We start from the raw sequence: 17,590 nt of genomic DNA on the forward strand, positions 1-17,590 counted from the left end.
TTTCTTTCCCTACAACCTTAATTAGTGTGAGTGAGTTAGTAATCACTACGTCCGGATAGTGTCGCGGATTTTGGTCGGCTGTGCTCTAGTTGATGACAGTTCTTCACGAACCTACACCTGTCCTTCATGTACCACACTCACTAACATTAATCCGTTATCGATATATTCGCTTCTTATATGCTTTTTATTCTGTTTACACAAGGTTGCCTCCGTCTAACCAACCAATAACAACTGCGGCATGAATCGTTGCTTCTGACTCAATCGTTCGGCATTTTCTAAATCAGTTTTCACTGTGCATGCTGTCTACCAATTCAATATACCTAGTTAGGCCCCATCCAAAGGCGCTTCTTTGTTTTACCCATCAATTTTGTACGATACTAATCGCAAAAACTTACCAATTTCAAGATTGCTCCTAATTATTCTCGATTTAATGATCGCGCTGTCAATCTGACGGAACAGTTATCGGCTGAGTTTCTCCTTGGGACGTGAAATATAGTCATTTAATATATCTGATTTCAGATGCTGTGCACGTTACAACATGTCCACCTGCCTCAACTCATCAAAAGTGGGCTAATATCGGTGATTTTTTTGGCTTTCGGCAGTTTGGCATTTAAGGGTGTCGCCAGATAAGCTCGGAGTTCTTCCACGCTTGCTAAATAATGCATTCAAAACACGGAATGAAAGCTCGAAAATCTCCTTCGTTCATGGAACTCTTTTGACTGCTGAAAAAATCAAGTCCTTCTACAGTAGGAAGCAGCTAACTTCACATAAGAGTGACTGGCTAGTTTTTCGCTGCTATCGTGAGCTCACTAGCTTCCCAAACTAGATATTAATTTATTTTTGTACTTTAGAATTTGAAAACTTTTGCCCGCGTTGCTCTGGTTTCTGAGCACCCCACCTATTAAGGTCGAGATTACAACCGGTAAAATTTATACCCTGAGTTGTTCAACATTTCATCTGATCCAAGAATCGATTCCGGTAGTGAGCTTGAGGCATATTATTTTGAACAGACAGTGATTCTCTAATCACGCATCCTAATCCTGAATCAAGTGTGAAGAACTAACAGTTCCTCAGCGAAACTTTGCCGTTGTTTTTGTAAACTCAAAAGCTCCCGCTATGATTAACATCACATGTTGAATATGAACTCTTCGGAAATGGTCATTCTTTTGAAGCTTTTCATGTGTAATGGAATCGACTGAAATCAATGTAATCGATTCATGCAAACATTTCCTTTTGCTTGTCTGACCGGAAGTGTTCGGCTTCTCAAAAACGAGCTACATTTTTTGTAGGATTGAGCAGGCGCATCACATCGAATTTCCATTCAAATCGATTCTAATAACAATCTTAGATGACATGATCTCATACGCATGCCTAACACATCCGTTGTACACGTGATGGTGAAGTTGGGTTTCGGCATCGGCTGTTGACTTTAGGCTCCAAACAAGCGGATAGAGAAGGGTCCATTTTGATTCATATTTGAAAGTCGCTTGCGAATCAGAACTGCACGCAATGGCATAAGGCCCTATCAAGATTTCAAAATCTCGTGCGTTATCTTCTACGTACGCATGTAAGCAGCCGTTTTTCCTGTGCACCATATCATGCAAAGCAAAGAAAATCTCTCGGAATTATAAAAAAATATGTTAATAACATGGAAGATCTGAGAAGTTCAGTCATGGTTACATCCCAATCCAATTCGATAAGTCGCGAAACTTTGCATATCTTTGTGAAGAATCATCCTCATTGATCATCATGACAGTTAGAGGCTGTCACGTCCAGGCTAGTGGTCGAAGACCAAACCGTCTTATTAACAGGGTGATTGACTCATCCTAAATCAAGATGCAAAGCCATTCATTCCTCATTCGTTCACATCACTGGTCCTCATATTGACTGGATGCCCCAGTAACGAATACTATGATGTAGTTTCTTCTGAATTACTTATTTCAAAAAACGGAGATTAACGTACGATAGCATACATTTACGAGTGGGAATCTGAATTGTCTGTTGAAAATCAATACCACCTGACCCAATTTAGATGAGTTTACGGGAAAACGTGTTCATAATCTGAAGGATAAACAAAGTTATTTTCATCGCCAGTAGGGTATCTGCAAACTAATCCTAGTTTACTAACATGCTTTTTGACGTTTCTTCAGTGTGTGTTATTGGACAGCATCCAGACTGAAATACATCAAAATACCCTCTTTGGTTTTACTGAGAAATGCCACACTTCAACCGTTTTTAAAATGACCTTTGTTAGTTCACATTTATGGAACTTTATGTCCAACACATCTTTTTTAAGACTCAACTGAAACCGACAGTTGTGTGAGGAGATTTTGTGGTTTTTTATTTACATTTTGTCGTTACAGCGAGGCTAATCCATGCTGAAAAGGCAATAAGCTGCTCATTACTGTCAAATAGCCATCAGCAGCGCACATCTCACGAAATTCAGTGCGTTTCGAACCCGCGACCCTCTGGCCATTGGTTGAACACTTAACTGTACGACCTCGAGTGACTGAACGGTAATGCCATCCATTCGTGACATGGGGAGAATAAGTTAACAAGATATGTGAAACTCCCATCTGAGACGTCAGCACACGAAGAACGAGACTGCACAAAACCATGCGATTCGGTCTCTATGATTAATGTACGAGTGGAGCTATGTCTTGTCTGAGTGAGATCTAGTCATGCTGCTGCTTAGCCACTTGTTCAACCACTGACTGGAAGGTTTCGGGGTCGAAACTCTTTGAATTTCGTGAGATGCGCACCACTGGTGATATAAAGAGGGAGGAAGCATGGTGCTTCCAGGTTTTTCTGCATGAATTAGCCTCAAATGAAAAGTTAAATCGTTCGTACTTGCTTGCTGCCCAATGAAGTATTTGGATCCTGTCGAACCGTCAACGTACGAAGTTTCAATTTTCAAACGAGCGCTGTTACACCTGAGAAAGCTGAGCAGAGAAATGAGCTCAGGGTTTATTTGCTGGTCGCATTATCATTCGTTCCTTCTATATCCCAGTCTGACAAAACATTCATAACAGTTCTGCAAATGATAATTCCAGAGAGATAATGCAACGTCAGTTTTTGTTCCGTAGTATCAAATAGCCCTCTGTGAGCAATCTGAGATATTGAAAAATATTGGAAGATTGGGCCGTGGCTTATTATCCAAAATCATAGAAACTTATGTGTACCTCTGGTAAGCAGCGTGCTAAAACACTAAATAAAGAGGCGCATATTGTCCTGAACGTAATGATAAAATAACAAAAATAATCGCTCAGCTGTAACACGCTTTCGGTGCTTGGCTGCCATGCATCCGAAGGACATATGAGGGTAAGGTTGTCCAAGCCTAGATAAGAGAAGTCTTGTTCGAACCACAGACCTTCCGGTCAGTAAATTCGCGCTCAAACCACTGAGCCATCTCGCTCCCTGTCCGGAACATAGTTTAAAAACGCACATTAAAGTTTACTAGAATTAGCCTTTGAGCGAATTCAAGTTTGTTTTCAACTTTGTTTACGGAAAGAAATATTTGGAGGACACCAAGACAGATAGTCAACCATTCGTATATATTTTGGCGTGGAACTACAATGACAGAATGCGTCAAATTTTAGGCAAATACTACATGGCAAATATCGGACTCTCTGGTTATCTTTCACTGGTTTTAGGGGTACCAATCCTATTAAAATCTGATTCAACGGAGATATCTAAGAGTTTCCGGTTCGGCTTGGAGTCCCTTAAGTTATGTTTTTTTCTGCTATCTGATCTCGTGAGTGACCCATTTGTAAATAAGATGGCGTTGTGAAATTTGCAGGTTTACGATATCCATGTTGATTCAGTCGATCTGAACGCAAACACAACCTAATGTTTGAATATTTAAAGTGGTCTGCTATGGGTGAGAACACCTTGTTTTCTGGTGTTGCGATTATTTCCAAATAGAACCTGACGCGTCTGAAACAATAGTCAGTCTGAATCTACCTGAGCTGCGTACAACTGTTTCATTGATGACAACTTAGCGCTGCATTGCATTGTCTAACCGATTTTCCTCGAGCGTGCACTGCAAGGTATGATTTATCGCTCGACAAGTCACAAAGCTGTGTGTGTTGATTTCAGCACTAAGTTTCCAAAATGAGCGCTGACGATACGTATCAGAGAAAAAAGCTATTGACATACTTGGCGTCCAAATGTCCTGCGTTGCAAAGCTGAACTGTCGTGAATTGTCATGCTAAGTAATGATCGTCTCCTGAGCTTCCATGAAGAGCAACCATGTAATATTTTCAGAACTATAATAAGCATATAACTGCAGTCTCTGTTTTCAATTTAACGTGAACATCCAGCTGACCAGGCATACAACAGTAGTTCTGTCTGAGGACAGTCCCATTCGAAAGCAACTCCAATAAAGAAGGCACGGCGTCATCACGTCATATGTCTCGTGTGCTTGAAAGATTAAACTCCTCTGAGACGAGGAGAAAATCTGCTCAAGCAAAATGACCCAACAATATCGCCAAATGATCATGAGATTGCCGGAAACGCCCAAATGTATAAGTAACCAACCACAATATGCGCCATAGAAACCAGTGAATTTGCGAGCAGATCATTGAAACCTCGAAAGTAGCACAGCAAGCTAATTTGAAAGACGCAAACACCAAAATAGTTTAACATTTTCTCCAGGGTGCACGCAAAGAGGATAGATGGGAAAAATTTACCTCACGCTGCTAACAAGAGGCAAGTTTTTTAAAAAAAATATTCATCCGACTCAGTCCAGCAATCAGTCCAAACGAGACACCACAAGGAAATCTGGCAGTCTCGAATAGCAGGCGTTCTTGAAGAAATGAAAACCAATTGTACACTTTACCCGGGAAATGAATAATGCACAATGGTCTTCTTAGGCATTCCAGTTCGGAATACTTTGGTTTGGAATACAGATCAAAGAGCTAGCATTTTGCATGAAACACTAATAGAGGAGTAGAACCAATAAAGTTAGACAGGATTCGAGTGTTTTAAAAACACCGCTTCACGAAATTCAGCGCGTTTTGGTATTGGCAAAACCTGCATTTTACTAGATATTTTGCAGTCGAATGAGTGCACAGAAATTGTGGAGCTGCAAAATGTGAAAAATGGAACAGGTATAAAATGCTGGGATTTCCAATATGTTGCGTTTAGTTGCTCAGCGTCCACCTTCTCGTATCTTCTTGTTTCGTAGCGTCACTTTCCTAAACGGAGATAGCCCGGCCGCATTTTGGACGGCTGCGTATAATTTCACAGGTCCCGTTTTATATTTGGTTGGAAGGACGATACTGTATTGACCAAACGGATGATTAAACAAAGATTCCTGGGTTCTCTCCTTCACAATGAATACAACATGGGAGTAACTATCCATTTTGCTTCCTGGATGTTCCCAATTGACACTGATGCCTCCATTTGTAACCCTGCCTTTCATCTTAACTTCCATTTTTGTAGCTACAAACGAAGTTTTCAGAAGAAATTACAGCATGGGATGAGAATCTGAGTGAGAATAATCTTCTGAGGTTAGGCCACACATCGATTTTGTGAACCCATCCTCCAATAAAATAATGAGCAATTAGAATTGGGCAATAAATTATACATAACTGGTGTTGGGGTGGATAGCCTCTATCAGACAACGGACTTAGCCAGAATCCGACATGGCTCACCATTCAAGTATTTTTATCCGGAATTTTTTCAAAGGGGATCACATTTCGGAGTGTCGTCTTGTTTCAGTACGCGGCGAACACCTTTAAGCAGCGACTACGACAATCTGAGGGAGAAACCCAGACAAGTTAAAATTTCGAATGCATATGTCGCATTGTGAGTCCCCAAATGCCCCGGCATTGCCACACGCCACTGGTGAAAGGAATGTGGCCTTCACTGCGGAGTCATTATTGGAAAACGCCAACTGACCAGTTACAGTCTATTGTACAGGGAAGCAAAACTCTCATTTGCATCTTGTTTACAAAAACTGAACATCCATCTTCTCTTAAACGCGTTTTCTTGAACTTTTCTGGGTAGTCAATGACTGTTGATCAAATCTAAGCAAATGCTACGAAGCAACTCTACGAATTCCGCAATAGATCTTATTTTTCAAGAGACACAAAGCGAATTTACAAGAAGAAAACATACTACTCGCATGCCTCCCCCATCAGTAGTGTCACCGTTACACTGGTAGCAGTTCATGTTCGTACGTCACACTGAAACGCACGCGCAGCCAGTCTAGCCAGTCGTTCATCTTCCATAATCTGGACCATTCGTGCTTGGCACTGGTTTCTTGTGGCCAGGGCTAACGATAGTAATATCACGCGTTGAGACATACCCAGTTTTCGGCAGTGTTTACAAGGGGTTCCAGATGGTCGAAACCTTTGTCATCTAACAAGTGCTTCAGCTAATAACTTTCGATTTTTTTCTTCCTAGCAAAAGTTGATTCGATATAGGCTTCAGTCATTTTCACTTTGAGAGGTGCGAAAACTACGTCCTATTACCTCTCTGTGGCCAAAGATCCTTATAGCTGGTTTCTGCATTAACTGCACCTTCAAAATCCTGGCCCGGCGCGATTCTTTTTGCTGAACCACGCCGAAACTATGAGGCATTACAATTACAGTTCATCAGTATAGCAAAACATAGGCATGAAACTTAGCATGGAAAACAAGCCAGCAGAACCTGGACGTAAACTTTCATTTCTGAGGAGGTAAAAAATAGCAACTACAACGACGTGGATGGTTTTTCTAATAGATTGATCGTACGGTTTCGATCTCAAAAACTATATCACCAGCACTGCAGAATCCGAATTAGGTTTCTCCATAACCTGCGTCAAGGCCTTGAAAATTATGTTGGCTCAGCATCGAAGACCGCACAATTTGGGGGACAAACTGCCGTTGGTATTGCTCATTTATTCAACTTGCATCAAAATTGCGACATGTCCTGTCACAATAATAACGCGAGAAGAGATGAAACGTCTAGTTCAAATAGTTTTACCCCATACACTTGAAGAGTTTAAATTCCTTTTCCAGTTGAGCAGGTGAAAAATACCTTGTGAAGAACAAGGAATGTTATGCTCTATAGGGTACAACACAGGGTTCATTGTTTGCGCACTACCGGGCCTGTGGAAAGATCAATAGAGAAAGTTTTTATTACACACTGTACATTCCTTTCGACACAGTAAGAAAGGGAGCCTGATAAAGCAACTACAGCCGTCGTGCGAATAGATGCACATAAATGCCAGAATAAGGTTACGGCATTAAACTATGATGCTTAGCACCTCCAGACCAAAACTGAGAGTGACGAAAACACGCCGTAAACGTCAAGTCTTCTATGAAACACGCCTTTTCCATACAAAAACAACCTTTACCCCACTGTGATTGACTTTTGTTTGAGCACACAAAATAATCTGCCGTGTGAAGCTCAACTGTGGAAAACCCGAATGGGTGCTATTGTCTGGATATCGAAGTTACAGAAGTTCTAGAAGTAAAACAAGCAACTTTTCTCTTCTGTGAGGTCCACCGTAATCTAGTCACTCATGGCAAGAATAAATAAATGTTATATCTTTTCTAGAAAGTTAACGCATCACTGCTTGTCCTTTTTGTCAAACTTAGGAATAGGTGTGTTTACCAAATACACCCTCATCTCGTTTTATTAAGCGGTATGCTCTTCTGTCCCACGCTTTCAAACAGTTTTCTGGAATCTGAAAGTACGATAAGCCATGCGGGTTCACGAATACCCCTCTGCTTAACTCGATGTTTCGCTAGGTTTTTTGAGAAAGTTTCCCGTCATGATATCATTTACGACTTCATAGATGCCTCTTTTTTCCGGCCTGAAGCAAAGCGTTTAGTGTGGATTTTTATTAGTTCACTTTTGTTTACTGTGAGTGAGCGTTATCAGAAGCAAGATGACCAAAATTGAAAAACAAAAGAAACTGGGAATCCACCACTGCAAAGTCAGCAATCAAGGGGTTGTTTGATCGGGAGAGACCGAGTAGCAGTAGCTGAGGGACAAAAGTGACAATCCATACTAAACCGTACCGTTTGGAAGCTTTGGCGGTTTGCGCAATCGCCAGTGACAATCGGTATGGCGTGTCATGTCCCGGCAAAATCAGCCACAGAACTCACAAGATGGCCCCAGTTACAATCTACAAATATGAGTGTCATGTCTTGACCAGGCACACAATTTCCAACCGTAGATTTTGGTCGACTTCTCTATATCTTAACATAGTTTGACTTCGCTGATAGAAGGAAACCCAATTAGAATTTTTTGCAGCTTGTATTTTTGTAAGAGATGGCTTTTTAAGTATATCTTTGATGCTATGCAAATGACATGTTAACGACATTTTAGTTTCTAGTAGTCTGTAACCACTTTAAAAGTCGTGTGAAGATATTTCATCCAGCGCCTTCAGTAGCTTTTGGGTTAGAAACTGGTGATGTTTTATTTTATTTCTTAACGTCTGACTTTCGCATGGCACTTCTAAGCATTTAGTGCACCACAAATTCAAAAACACCGAACAAAGTTGCAATATTTTAGTTTTGCGCCTATAACTTACTATTACTTACTATTACTTACTAAATCTGGTAATACCCATATGTACTACGAACTTGCTTCAGGATCGAGAAGAGCTCCTAAAAAGGACCGTGTGTTCAAACAATTGTCCATATTTCCTATAGAGGAAAATGTTGGTAGCTTGGGTAGCGTAGATGTCATTGGCTTGGCTGAGCTAGGCAATTTGATTGCAAACGCTCCCCAATAACGCACCGATGACGTCGATTGGTTTGGTGATGAAACGTTTGCAATCGAATTGCCCTGCTCAGCGAACAAGTCAACGACCAAATTGTCCATATTCATTCCTCCGCATCTACAGCACCCCTTGGCCTAAGCTGAAGTCTGGCTATTCACTAAAAAGGAAGGACTTTTTATCAGACTACAGGACAAAGCAGACCTACCAACTACAGTCAAACGGTACAACTTACGTGCTGTACTCGGTCACTCAGCTTAGCATTAAGGTCTAAAGCCCCATGATCATACAATCAACGTCCCATATGCCCCATTAACGGTACCCTATCTCCTCGCCTTACATGTTGTGGCCAGTTCAGATGCTGTGACTGTAATTTGAGCTAAAAGGAGAACCGATGTTTTAGGCTTTGTGATTGCGACTGATCTGTGGTGCAAAATTTTAATAATTCAACTTTACACGTTATCTTGAGTCTTTTGATCACAAATCCGTCATACTAAATATCACATACAGTGCATAATCCATTTGATGTGATGGTACGGATACGCACAGAACCTTTTTGATCCGTGTTGCTGAGATTCAGGTTATCCTCCACTAAAACCGGAGCCCAGGCTATTGTTGCAAGTTGTTGCGTAACTGCAATCCTAGATTACAAGTAGCATACGAAATACGTCACATGCCGAAGCATGAATAAATATTTGTCGTGCCATAGCCGTGCTTTTTATTGTTGTGTCCTGAAAACCTTAATCCGTTTTTAATGACCGAGTTAGTGGTCTAGACCAGTTACAATCAAATGATTAACCAAAGTAACTTGGCTTCAACAAGTCCGAAACCAAAAACAAACCGGTCTCCTTTTGTGTCAAACATCTAAAGCTAAATCCTTTAATATTAACGTGCTAATGGCTGAGGCAAGCCTGATTTCTACAGAGGTTGTTAGCTATACACATTGCAATGGATGGCATTCTTGTCAGCTGTCGCTTAACCCAGTTCCTCATATTACTTCTCGGTATGCTAATGTATGAGTATGATCAACAACTTTGATCATTTGAAACCCGGAAGCTTGGCACTCTTATCTTCAGGGGTAGGTTCAGAATACAGATCGTATCTAGGATTTCCGAACAATATGTCTTCCTCCAGCAGTGTCCTAGAGAACCGGTGGGTTATTCTTCGACTCACCAGTACATTAATGCACCCTGGTTTCGTAAGCTGACGACTAACAGTGGCTAGGCATGGCACGGTTATCCAGCGTCCCTGGAAAATACGACCCTATAAAACTATAATTAGGCCGCATGCATTGAATGCTCTGGAGTTAAGGAAATACGATAAAAGCGGTTCGCGTACCGCTAGCGGCTGTTCGTACAGCACGGTGAGCATGAAGTCACCGATATTATGTACGTCCCACATGTACCCCCACCAAACGACTAACGTGTCACTGTTTGGAAGTGACTTCATGGTGATTTGCTATCTATCCTAACAGAGAAACTGAATGACTTGTGTACTTCCATGAAGTAAACCCATAGAAGATGGCTGTATTTTGGTTCAGCATTAGGATGCGTAAACAGCTTATTCCATTGCCACCATGGATCCCAAACCGAACCAAATGTCAAAACAGGCAAACTTCATGGCCAAACTATCAAGTATACACACATACGATCATAGTCAGAAAATCAAGCAAGGAAAACTGGGTGTTGCGACAGACTTCCACCCTGTTACTAAACTTAGACTGTGAGCCGAATAGGTTTCCTGCCTGTGTGACGATGAGTTACGGATGATCACATGGCAAACCAGAGGAGAATCACCCAGTTTGGAGCAACAGGAGTTAGCTAAATCTGTTCAATGGTATACCATGGCTTTCGTAGTTCGGTTAGTTCGTGTTTACTTTTACTGATAAAAGACTAACTTTATGTGCACTGACGCTAGCGGAAACTTTGGTAAAAGTGGTAAAGCTATAACGATGTTTTGGAATAATAACCTGACCACGAAATGCACGCTCTTGATATGCATATCCAGTGACATCTCTGTTATATTTTTGTGTATAAAACGAGCCTTTCTGTCACACTACTTCACAGGACTTGCACAAGTGATCCGAGGTATGTCATACGGTTGTGTCATCGTCATCATCATCACATCATCATCATCATCATCGTCATCGTCAAAATTTTTCTCTGCAAACAATGTTGAGTCCCAGCACGTCTACTCACAACGTACACATGCAAACCGGCTTCTGACTGCCTGACGATAAGCACAATCCTTTCGCGAGCAGACAAACCATTCAGCACATTTACTGTTTTGTAACAGTGAGACAACTATTGTGCGTGACGAGAAATAAGCAAGTGGTGTTGCTTCTATTCGATTGATTGCATCTGAGAAGCTGTCTGTTCTACTTGTACCAGCGGAAATCCGAATTAGCCGAAAGCCTATTTCACACCAGGCGGACGCAGTTAGACCGCATTATACCAACAAACAACACGAAGAAGGTCAAACACATTTCCGTATTCATCTCGACCGCTGATCCACACGTAGATTAGCTAAACGAATAAGAATGACGGATGTGGAAATTAGAGCAGACAAAAACATTTCACCGATCGCCATTCTGCTCACAAAGAATGGAGTCTTCTCACACTAATGTTCTGAAGAGCAATGGTGAGATGCAGTGAACAGATCCTGTCTAGTACCATGCTGCTGGGTCCTTGGACCTGGAACCTGTAAAGTTAGCACCGGACTCTGCCATCATTTTGGCCCACCCGCTCCGATGTTGTAGAGAGTTCAATGCACAAAGCTTGTGGTAACTGACTGTATTTGTTGGAGTGGTGCTAACTGATTGAATTCCGTGGCTCAATTTGACTGCAAGTGATCGTAGTTGGGTCTAGCACTCGCAAGCTAGTATCAAGACCATTCGACGGGGATACATGTATAAGTATTTTGTCCGTCATACCCGAAATAAACAGAAGGAATCAAATGAAATTTCTCGCCATTGTAAGCAATGGTTTTTGAGAACATTCTGTGCAAAACCTGGCTTCTACCACGTTGTGCTCTTTCTGGTTTCATACGAAGTTCTGGACGTTCCATCGATTTTAATTTCTGACAGAAGTTCCATCATCTTTCAAACTAAGTGTTTCATTCTTCTAACAAACAATTCCTTAAATACTTGAATTTTACACGGAATTCAACAGTGTCTGAGCTTTGGGTTGATAAGTAAGCATGACAATTAGCGAATATACACTCATTTGCAAACGAATTTGGTTTTTTCGAGAGACTCACCTAGAACCCAGCTGAATCTCTCGTTTGTGATATTCTCAGGCAACTGAATGTGGGCTGTTGGCCTTATGAGTAGTACATTACAAAGATATACATGTATCGCGATATTCGAATATCGGTATCGACTGAAACATGAGGCGGCCTGGTGCAGCACATTCAGTTGCCTGAGAACATCGCAAACGGGTTTCAAGTAGAACATAAGGTTGACGGAAACCCGGGGACTGCGCCTACCTGATGAGCCCCAAAAAGGGCGAAACGTGGCGTGGGCTGTCGACGGATTTTCAGCAACCCTATGAGTAGTACGTTGCAAATAAGCATAACAATGGTTTTGTCGCCAACAGATCTAATCTCATATCCACAGCAATGCAATAAAAAACGCCTGCCACTGAGAATGATGTATAAAATTTACACAGAGAAACCAGCATTCCAGTTTTCAATAAAACGTAATTATTCAGAAGGCTAAGTCAGCCTAACCGCTACTAATGAACACCGCTGTATTGTTCGATTTATGTTCAACTTTATTAGGTCCGAGGCAAGTCCCCATTTCTGAGCATTTTATGGCACACAAAAGGTTGAAGCTAAGTTATTTTGTCGAAGAATTGTTGCAGAATTAATACTCACCCTGGGGTGTTCTAAATGTCGCGGTTGTTGAGAGGACACTAGTTTGCTTGTCAGTACCCACAGTCTGAACGGCGTAGGTATACACTTCTCCCGGTGCTGCATCTTTGATGAAAACATTCGTTTGCCTTGTCTCGGAATGTGTTATCTGTCGTCCATTAGTCATGCTGACGACACGATAGTGTACTTCACATCCAGTTTTAACGGGATCCCAGATAACCCAGTGTGCCAAGCTATTTGACTCGGGCTTCACTCGCAATCCTCCAGGAACGGGTAAGGCTATAGTAGGAGAACGGAATTTACAAAAGTCATAGTGCAATAAGGTTTAAATGGTGAAAAGGTAAGACTGGGCACGTTTAATGCGAATTATTGCGTCCCTACGCCCTATCCGATTCATGAAGATCAAATTACGGGGCAAAGGATGATTTGTTTGGTAAATGAGCAATAGGACTTCCTGTTTGGTGCAACGTGGATTTGCTGACAACCTAACCGATGCCAGTTTGCACTGGTAGTTACAGAATACAGTCATCTGAATGTTTGTCGACAGGTTTCTATTACTACCACTTACGAAGCTGTGTTGGGATGGTGAGGGAAATGAATTCGGACTTTCCAGCGGCATTTTCAACAGCATACAGAACGCGTGATTTGCACTGAATACTCTGAACATCGAGCGTCGCACGCTGGGCAGTTGCTTCTTCGTCGTGCTGGACAAGGTGTGTTCCAGTTGAGTGTAGAATTTTCACCCTCTCTATTTGTTCTACAGCATTTAGCTTATCCGTCCAATCTATCAACAGCCCCGTATCTGTCCAAGAAACGTTGGGTTCCGTCGGTTTCGAAGGTACTATAGAAGAATCCAAAAGGCAGAAATAGGAATATCTTAGTATTTCTTTGTTGAAAACAAACTGACCAACGGATAACACAGTTAGTACTTAGTAAAAGCGTATAAAGATTTGTACATATATATCTGTGTCAGTGTACTCCTCAGTCGTCCAAAGCTCCAAAAGTATGGTAGCCATGATCGGGTAGAAAACGTTTCATCCCCACTGGTGGGTATATCATCACTGTGCGGTTTGGTAGGTGATAGATGACCACATATCCAGAGGTAATTGCTTTATTAAGTGTTCATTGCATACTGCATGAATAATTAGGAGATCAAGGATTTTAATGCTCTTGCGGTCCTTACAGCAACTTCGTCAAAATTGGTTATTACTGATGTCACAATACTTTTTTAAACGCACGTAACTTACGGATGTAATTCCACTACAATGGATTCTTTTCTTAATTAGCTTAGATCCGGACAAATTTGTCATAAGTAGATGTTGATGTCGTTTGAAAATTCTGAAAAATGTTCGGTCATCACAACCAGTTTGAAATTTTATTGCAATTACTAGGATAAAGAAAAACTGCTCATCGATTTTGATGTGCACAAACGTTGCATGAGCTCTTGTCAATCAGCCAACCCAGACCACTATACGGTCGTTCACGGTGGAAGAAATCTCATAAGTGAGGAGCAGACGATGAGTGCTCCTCTAATTACCGAGTGCATGGGTTTTTGCCTCACAGCAAAATCAAACCTCCTGCCCTTTCATTATGATCCTTTAGTAACATCGTTTTTTTTCATATTCTTAACTAGGTGGGATAGTTGAGATTGATAGACAAAGACTATTTGTTAGACCATCACTCTAATAATGTACCTCGTGGTTCGCCCGTAGTTTGGAGAACTTTTGAAATATTGATCCCTCGTTGGAGTCCGGTGATTTATATGCCCATAACTGGAGTTAACCTATGGAAAAACACCATGCGGATCAATCAGTTGCACATATTTTTAATTGCCCTGAGAATTTCCTGACGAAGAATGAAGAAGAGCTAATTAGTGAAAAACAGTTAAAATTATACGGTTCAGAAGAAAACACCGAAAAATATGGACTAAACCACCTGGTGGTGTTATGATTTGCTCCGCTTCTGAGGACGGTCCTTCATACACTGCATTTAGAATTGCTTTTACTTTGTACTGGTACACTGTATTCGGAATCAGATCCATTATTGTTTTTTCCGGTGTTAATAATGTGAAAAACGTCTTGCGCTCCGTGGTTCCATCCTGAACAATTTGTTCCAAGCTGTAGGACATCTCAGAACAAGTAGGTTCGGACAGCAACGGTGGATTCCAGGTAATTCGATGTGCAAGCACATGTGGCACAGCTTTGATAACAAGATTCCTTGGTGCATCAATGACTGCAGGAATGAGATAAAAGATAAAGCGAGTGGCAAGAATGACGAAAGCTTGAAAAGACAGTCGTTTTTGTCGTTGGCGACATAAGTCTGCACGTAACATTTGATCTAATGGAAGTCTTCAAATATTTATAATAAGTTGTAGGTCCTCAATCAACTTGTCATTTCCAGCAAAGCATTCACATTCACATCACTCTTGTTTGGACAGTCGTCCTCCTGTCCTGGCGCAATTATTCTAGTGAATACACACCAAGGGATGGTAAGAACTGGAGCCGAGTTTCGCTCTTATTAGAGCTCATCATCAGTGCATGTCCAATGGCCGTACCGGGGTTTGAACTCCTGAAACCTGACATGCTAGTCGAACTATTCCATTATTCCACCAACGCACGTTGGACATCTGAATTTTCGCATCTCAACAGGTGAACGTATCTTGAACATACAATATCAAGTGGGGGAGCTTGAAGACGATCCCAAGTCCACGGAAAACAATGTTACTGGGAGGGAAAGCTAGTCATATGGAAAATGCTATTCATTTTATAAATAGCATCTGACAGTGCGGTTTGTCTTCTAATGATAAAAGTATCGACTAACTCATTGTTTTACTTCTAGTCAGGACTTTTACACTGTCACTGATATTATCATGTATATATATATATATATATATATGCAGCAAATGACGGGCTTGCTCACCAGGATATCTTGCCGAAATAGCCTTTGGCACCGAAGAATGAATCACATCCTTCCCATTTGTTAACTCAGCTTTGACAAGGTAGTCTTGGCACGGTGGAACAGGGAGTAAAACTGCCTGCTGCTTGTAAGATCTGTGGACAACACCTGGATCCGCCTCGCTCGTTACAGTGATACGAACACCATTACCGGGCAACAACTTTGAACATTCCACACGAAGTAAATCACCTTCCCACTCAGTTTTTTTCACCGAGATCATCGTCTCGCCTATGTAAATTGGGGAAAAACTGGTTGTCAGGATGGTACTGCAAGGAAAAATCGCTCGGTTAAAAACCACCATGGTACTGTAAAGACATTCGCTGTAAGAATTAAAACTTAAGTGCCCTGCTTCAATAAACCTCCATGACTAGCTCAACGGTCAAACAAACCCGACCGTTCCTCATCCAATCTGAATGGCTCAATTCAACTGTCAAAAAAGGTTGTCTCTGATGGAGTTCCTTCTCCATCTCCTGCTGACTTTCGTGGCCTTATAAATTGTGCGCATTGCGTTTTACCAAAAAACAAATTTCAGAGTAACATATGTTATCCTGACTGCGTTAATGACTAAATGTCTGCTAACTTCTGAACAAGTGGAGTTCTATTTCTGAAGTCGCTCCACAAATGAGGTCGAGAAGTGCTCCAAACAGATTGAAAGTGAATTCTTTGTAATGTACTACTCATAAGGTTGCTGAAAATCCGTCGACAGCCCACGACCGGTTTCGCCCTTTTTGGGGCTCATCAGGTAGGCGCAGTCCCCGGGTTTCCGTCAACCTTATGTTCTACTTGAAACCAAATTGCACGAAATTAGCGAACATACACTCATTTGCAAACTAATTTGTTTTTTTTCGAGAGACTCACCTAGAACCCAGCTGAATCTCTCGTTTGCGATGTTCTCAGGCAACTGAATGTGCTGCACCAGGCCGCCTCATTTTTCAGTCGCTACGATATTCGAGATATCGCGATACGTGTATAGATTTGTAATGTATAGCTTTGTAATGAGGATGAATTCTGTTGGTCCACATTACAGCAGGCAGTGGGCTTAAGACATTGCGCAATGATTTTTATCGTTCTAAAAGAGTACTCAAAAGCGGAGTGACGGAGTTGACGTACAGAGCGTAACTCCTGAATTGTGTTCCATTTCTCTGAAGTAATCCCTTGCGCACACAAACACTGTAGACCGGTACGCACAAATATTATTAGATGATGTGTCTAGGTGTGTGTGGTTGTAAACAAAAATTGCTCGCACTTTGCTGGCATGTTTTCCATATCATAACATGAAAACTCAACGTCACATCGGTCGCTTATTTCGACTAGTTAAGCAGGCGATCGACAAATCGGTTGAAATATGGGCGGAATTCCCATATGACCGTTCGACTGCTCATGACAAACTTCACGTGCTGAGCTTCAGTAAGAGACAGTGTCCTGATGCGCCTTGGCGGCGGAACACTCAAACTAACATTTTTGCCACTCATGCGAGTATCTGTAGATGCTGTCGTTCAAGCTACCCCACGCGGGATGGTCTGAGTTGCCTGCAAACAACGGCTTCTGTTTTCTTCTTCGTGCTAGCTTGTACGTGTGATCGTGTGATCCCACCACAGAGTCACTAGCACTGATCACGCATGATCCATTACCCTAGTTCATCTTTGTACAGTACGCTCTACATATTATGCAGCGAAACAGCGGATTAGAGATGTAGCGGTTTTTAGGTGCATCTAGGCGTACAGCACTTAGCATTCGTGCACATTGATGTATTGAGCTACTGTATCCAGCTATATATATATATATATATATATATATATATATATATATATACATTAGCACTCGCATGGGAGGATAGTGAGGTAACATGTCAAAAGTGAAAGGCATATTGGAATGTGAAATGTAATTGATCGGAATGAGCGAGATTTTATTACAAAGGAATGTATCAAAAGGCCCATTACAAGAGTATTTTGGAAATATTTTGGTCGAATGTGCCTAAGGGTCTTAGTGAATGAAAGCACTGTGACGTAATAATCGTATCCGACTGGAGTATAAACCTCCGTC

General features: G+C 41.5%; 1 protein-coding gene across 1 annotated transcript in view; it reads right to left on the reverse strand.

Moving 5' to 3' along the window:
- Positions 1-4,508: 4,508 nt before the first annotated feature.
- T265_03950 (hypothetical protein) overlaps positions 4,509-17,590 on the reverse strand; it is a gene marked incomplete at both ends in the record, with an annotated part of 28,978 nt that continues 15,896 nt past the window's right edge. Inside the window, 5 exons of the mRNA XM_009168550.1 lie at positions 4,509-5,445; positions 12,596-12,871; positions 13,161-13,433; positions 14,528-14,824; positions 15,512-15,775. Of these exons, the coding sequence (XP_009166814.1) occupies positions 5,153-5,445; positions 12,596-12,871; positions 13,161-13,433; positions 14,528-14,824; positions 15,512-15,775 (1,403 nt within the window). The remainder of the gene's footprint in view (positions 5,446-12,595; positions 12,872-13,160; positions 13,434-14,527; positions 14,825-15,511; positions 15,776-17,590) is intronic.

Source organism: Opisthorchis viverrini (genome assembly GCF_000715545.1).
Source record: "Opisthorchis viverrini unplaced genomic scaffold opera_v5_58, whole genome shotgun sequence".
NCBI classification, from domain to species: Eukaryota; Metazoa; Platyhelminthes; class Trematoda; order Opisthorchiida; family Opisthorchiidae; genus Opisthorchis; species Opisthorchis viverrini.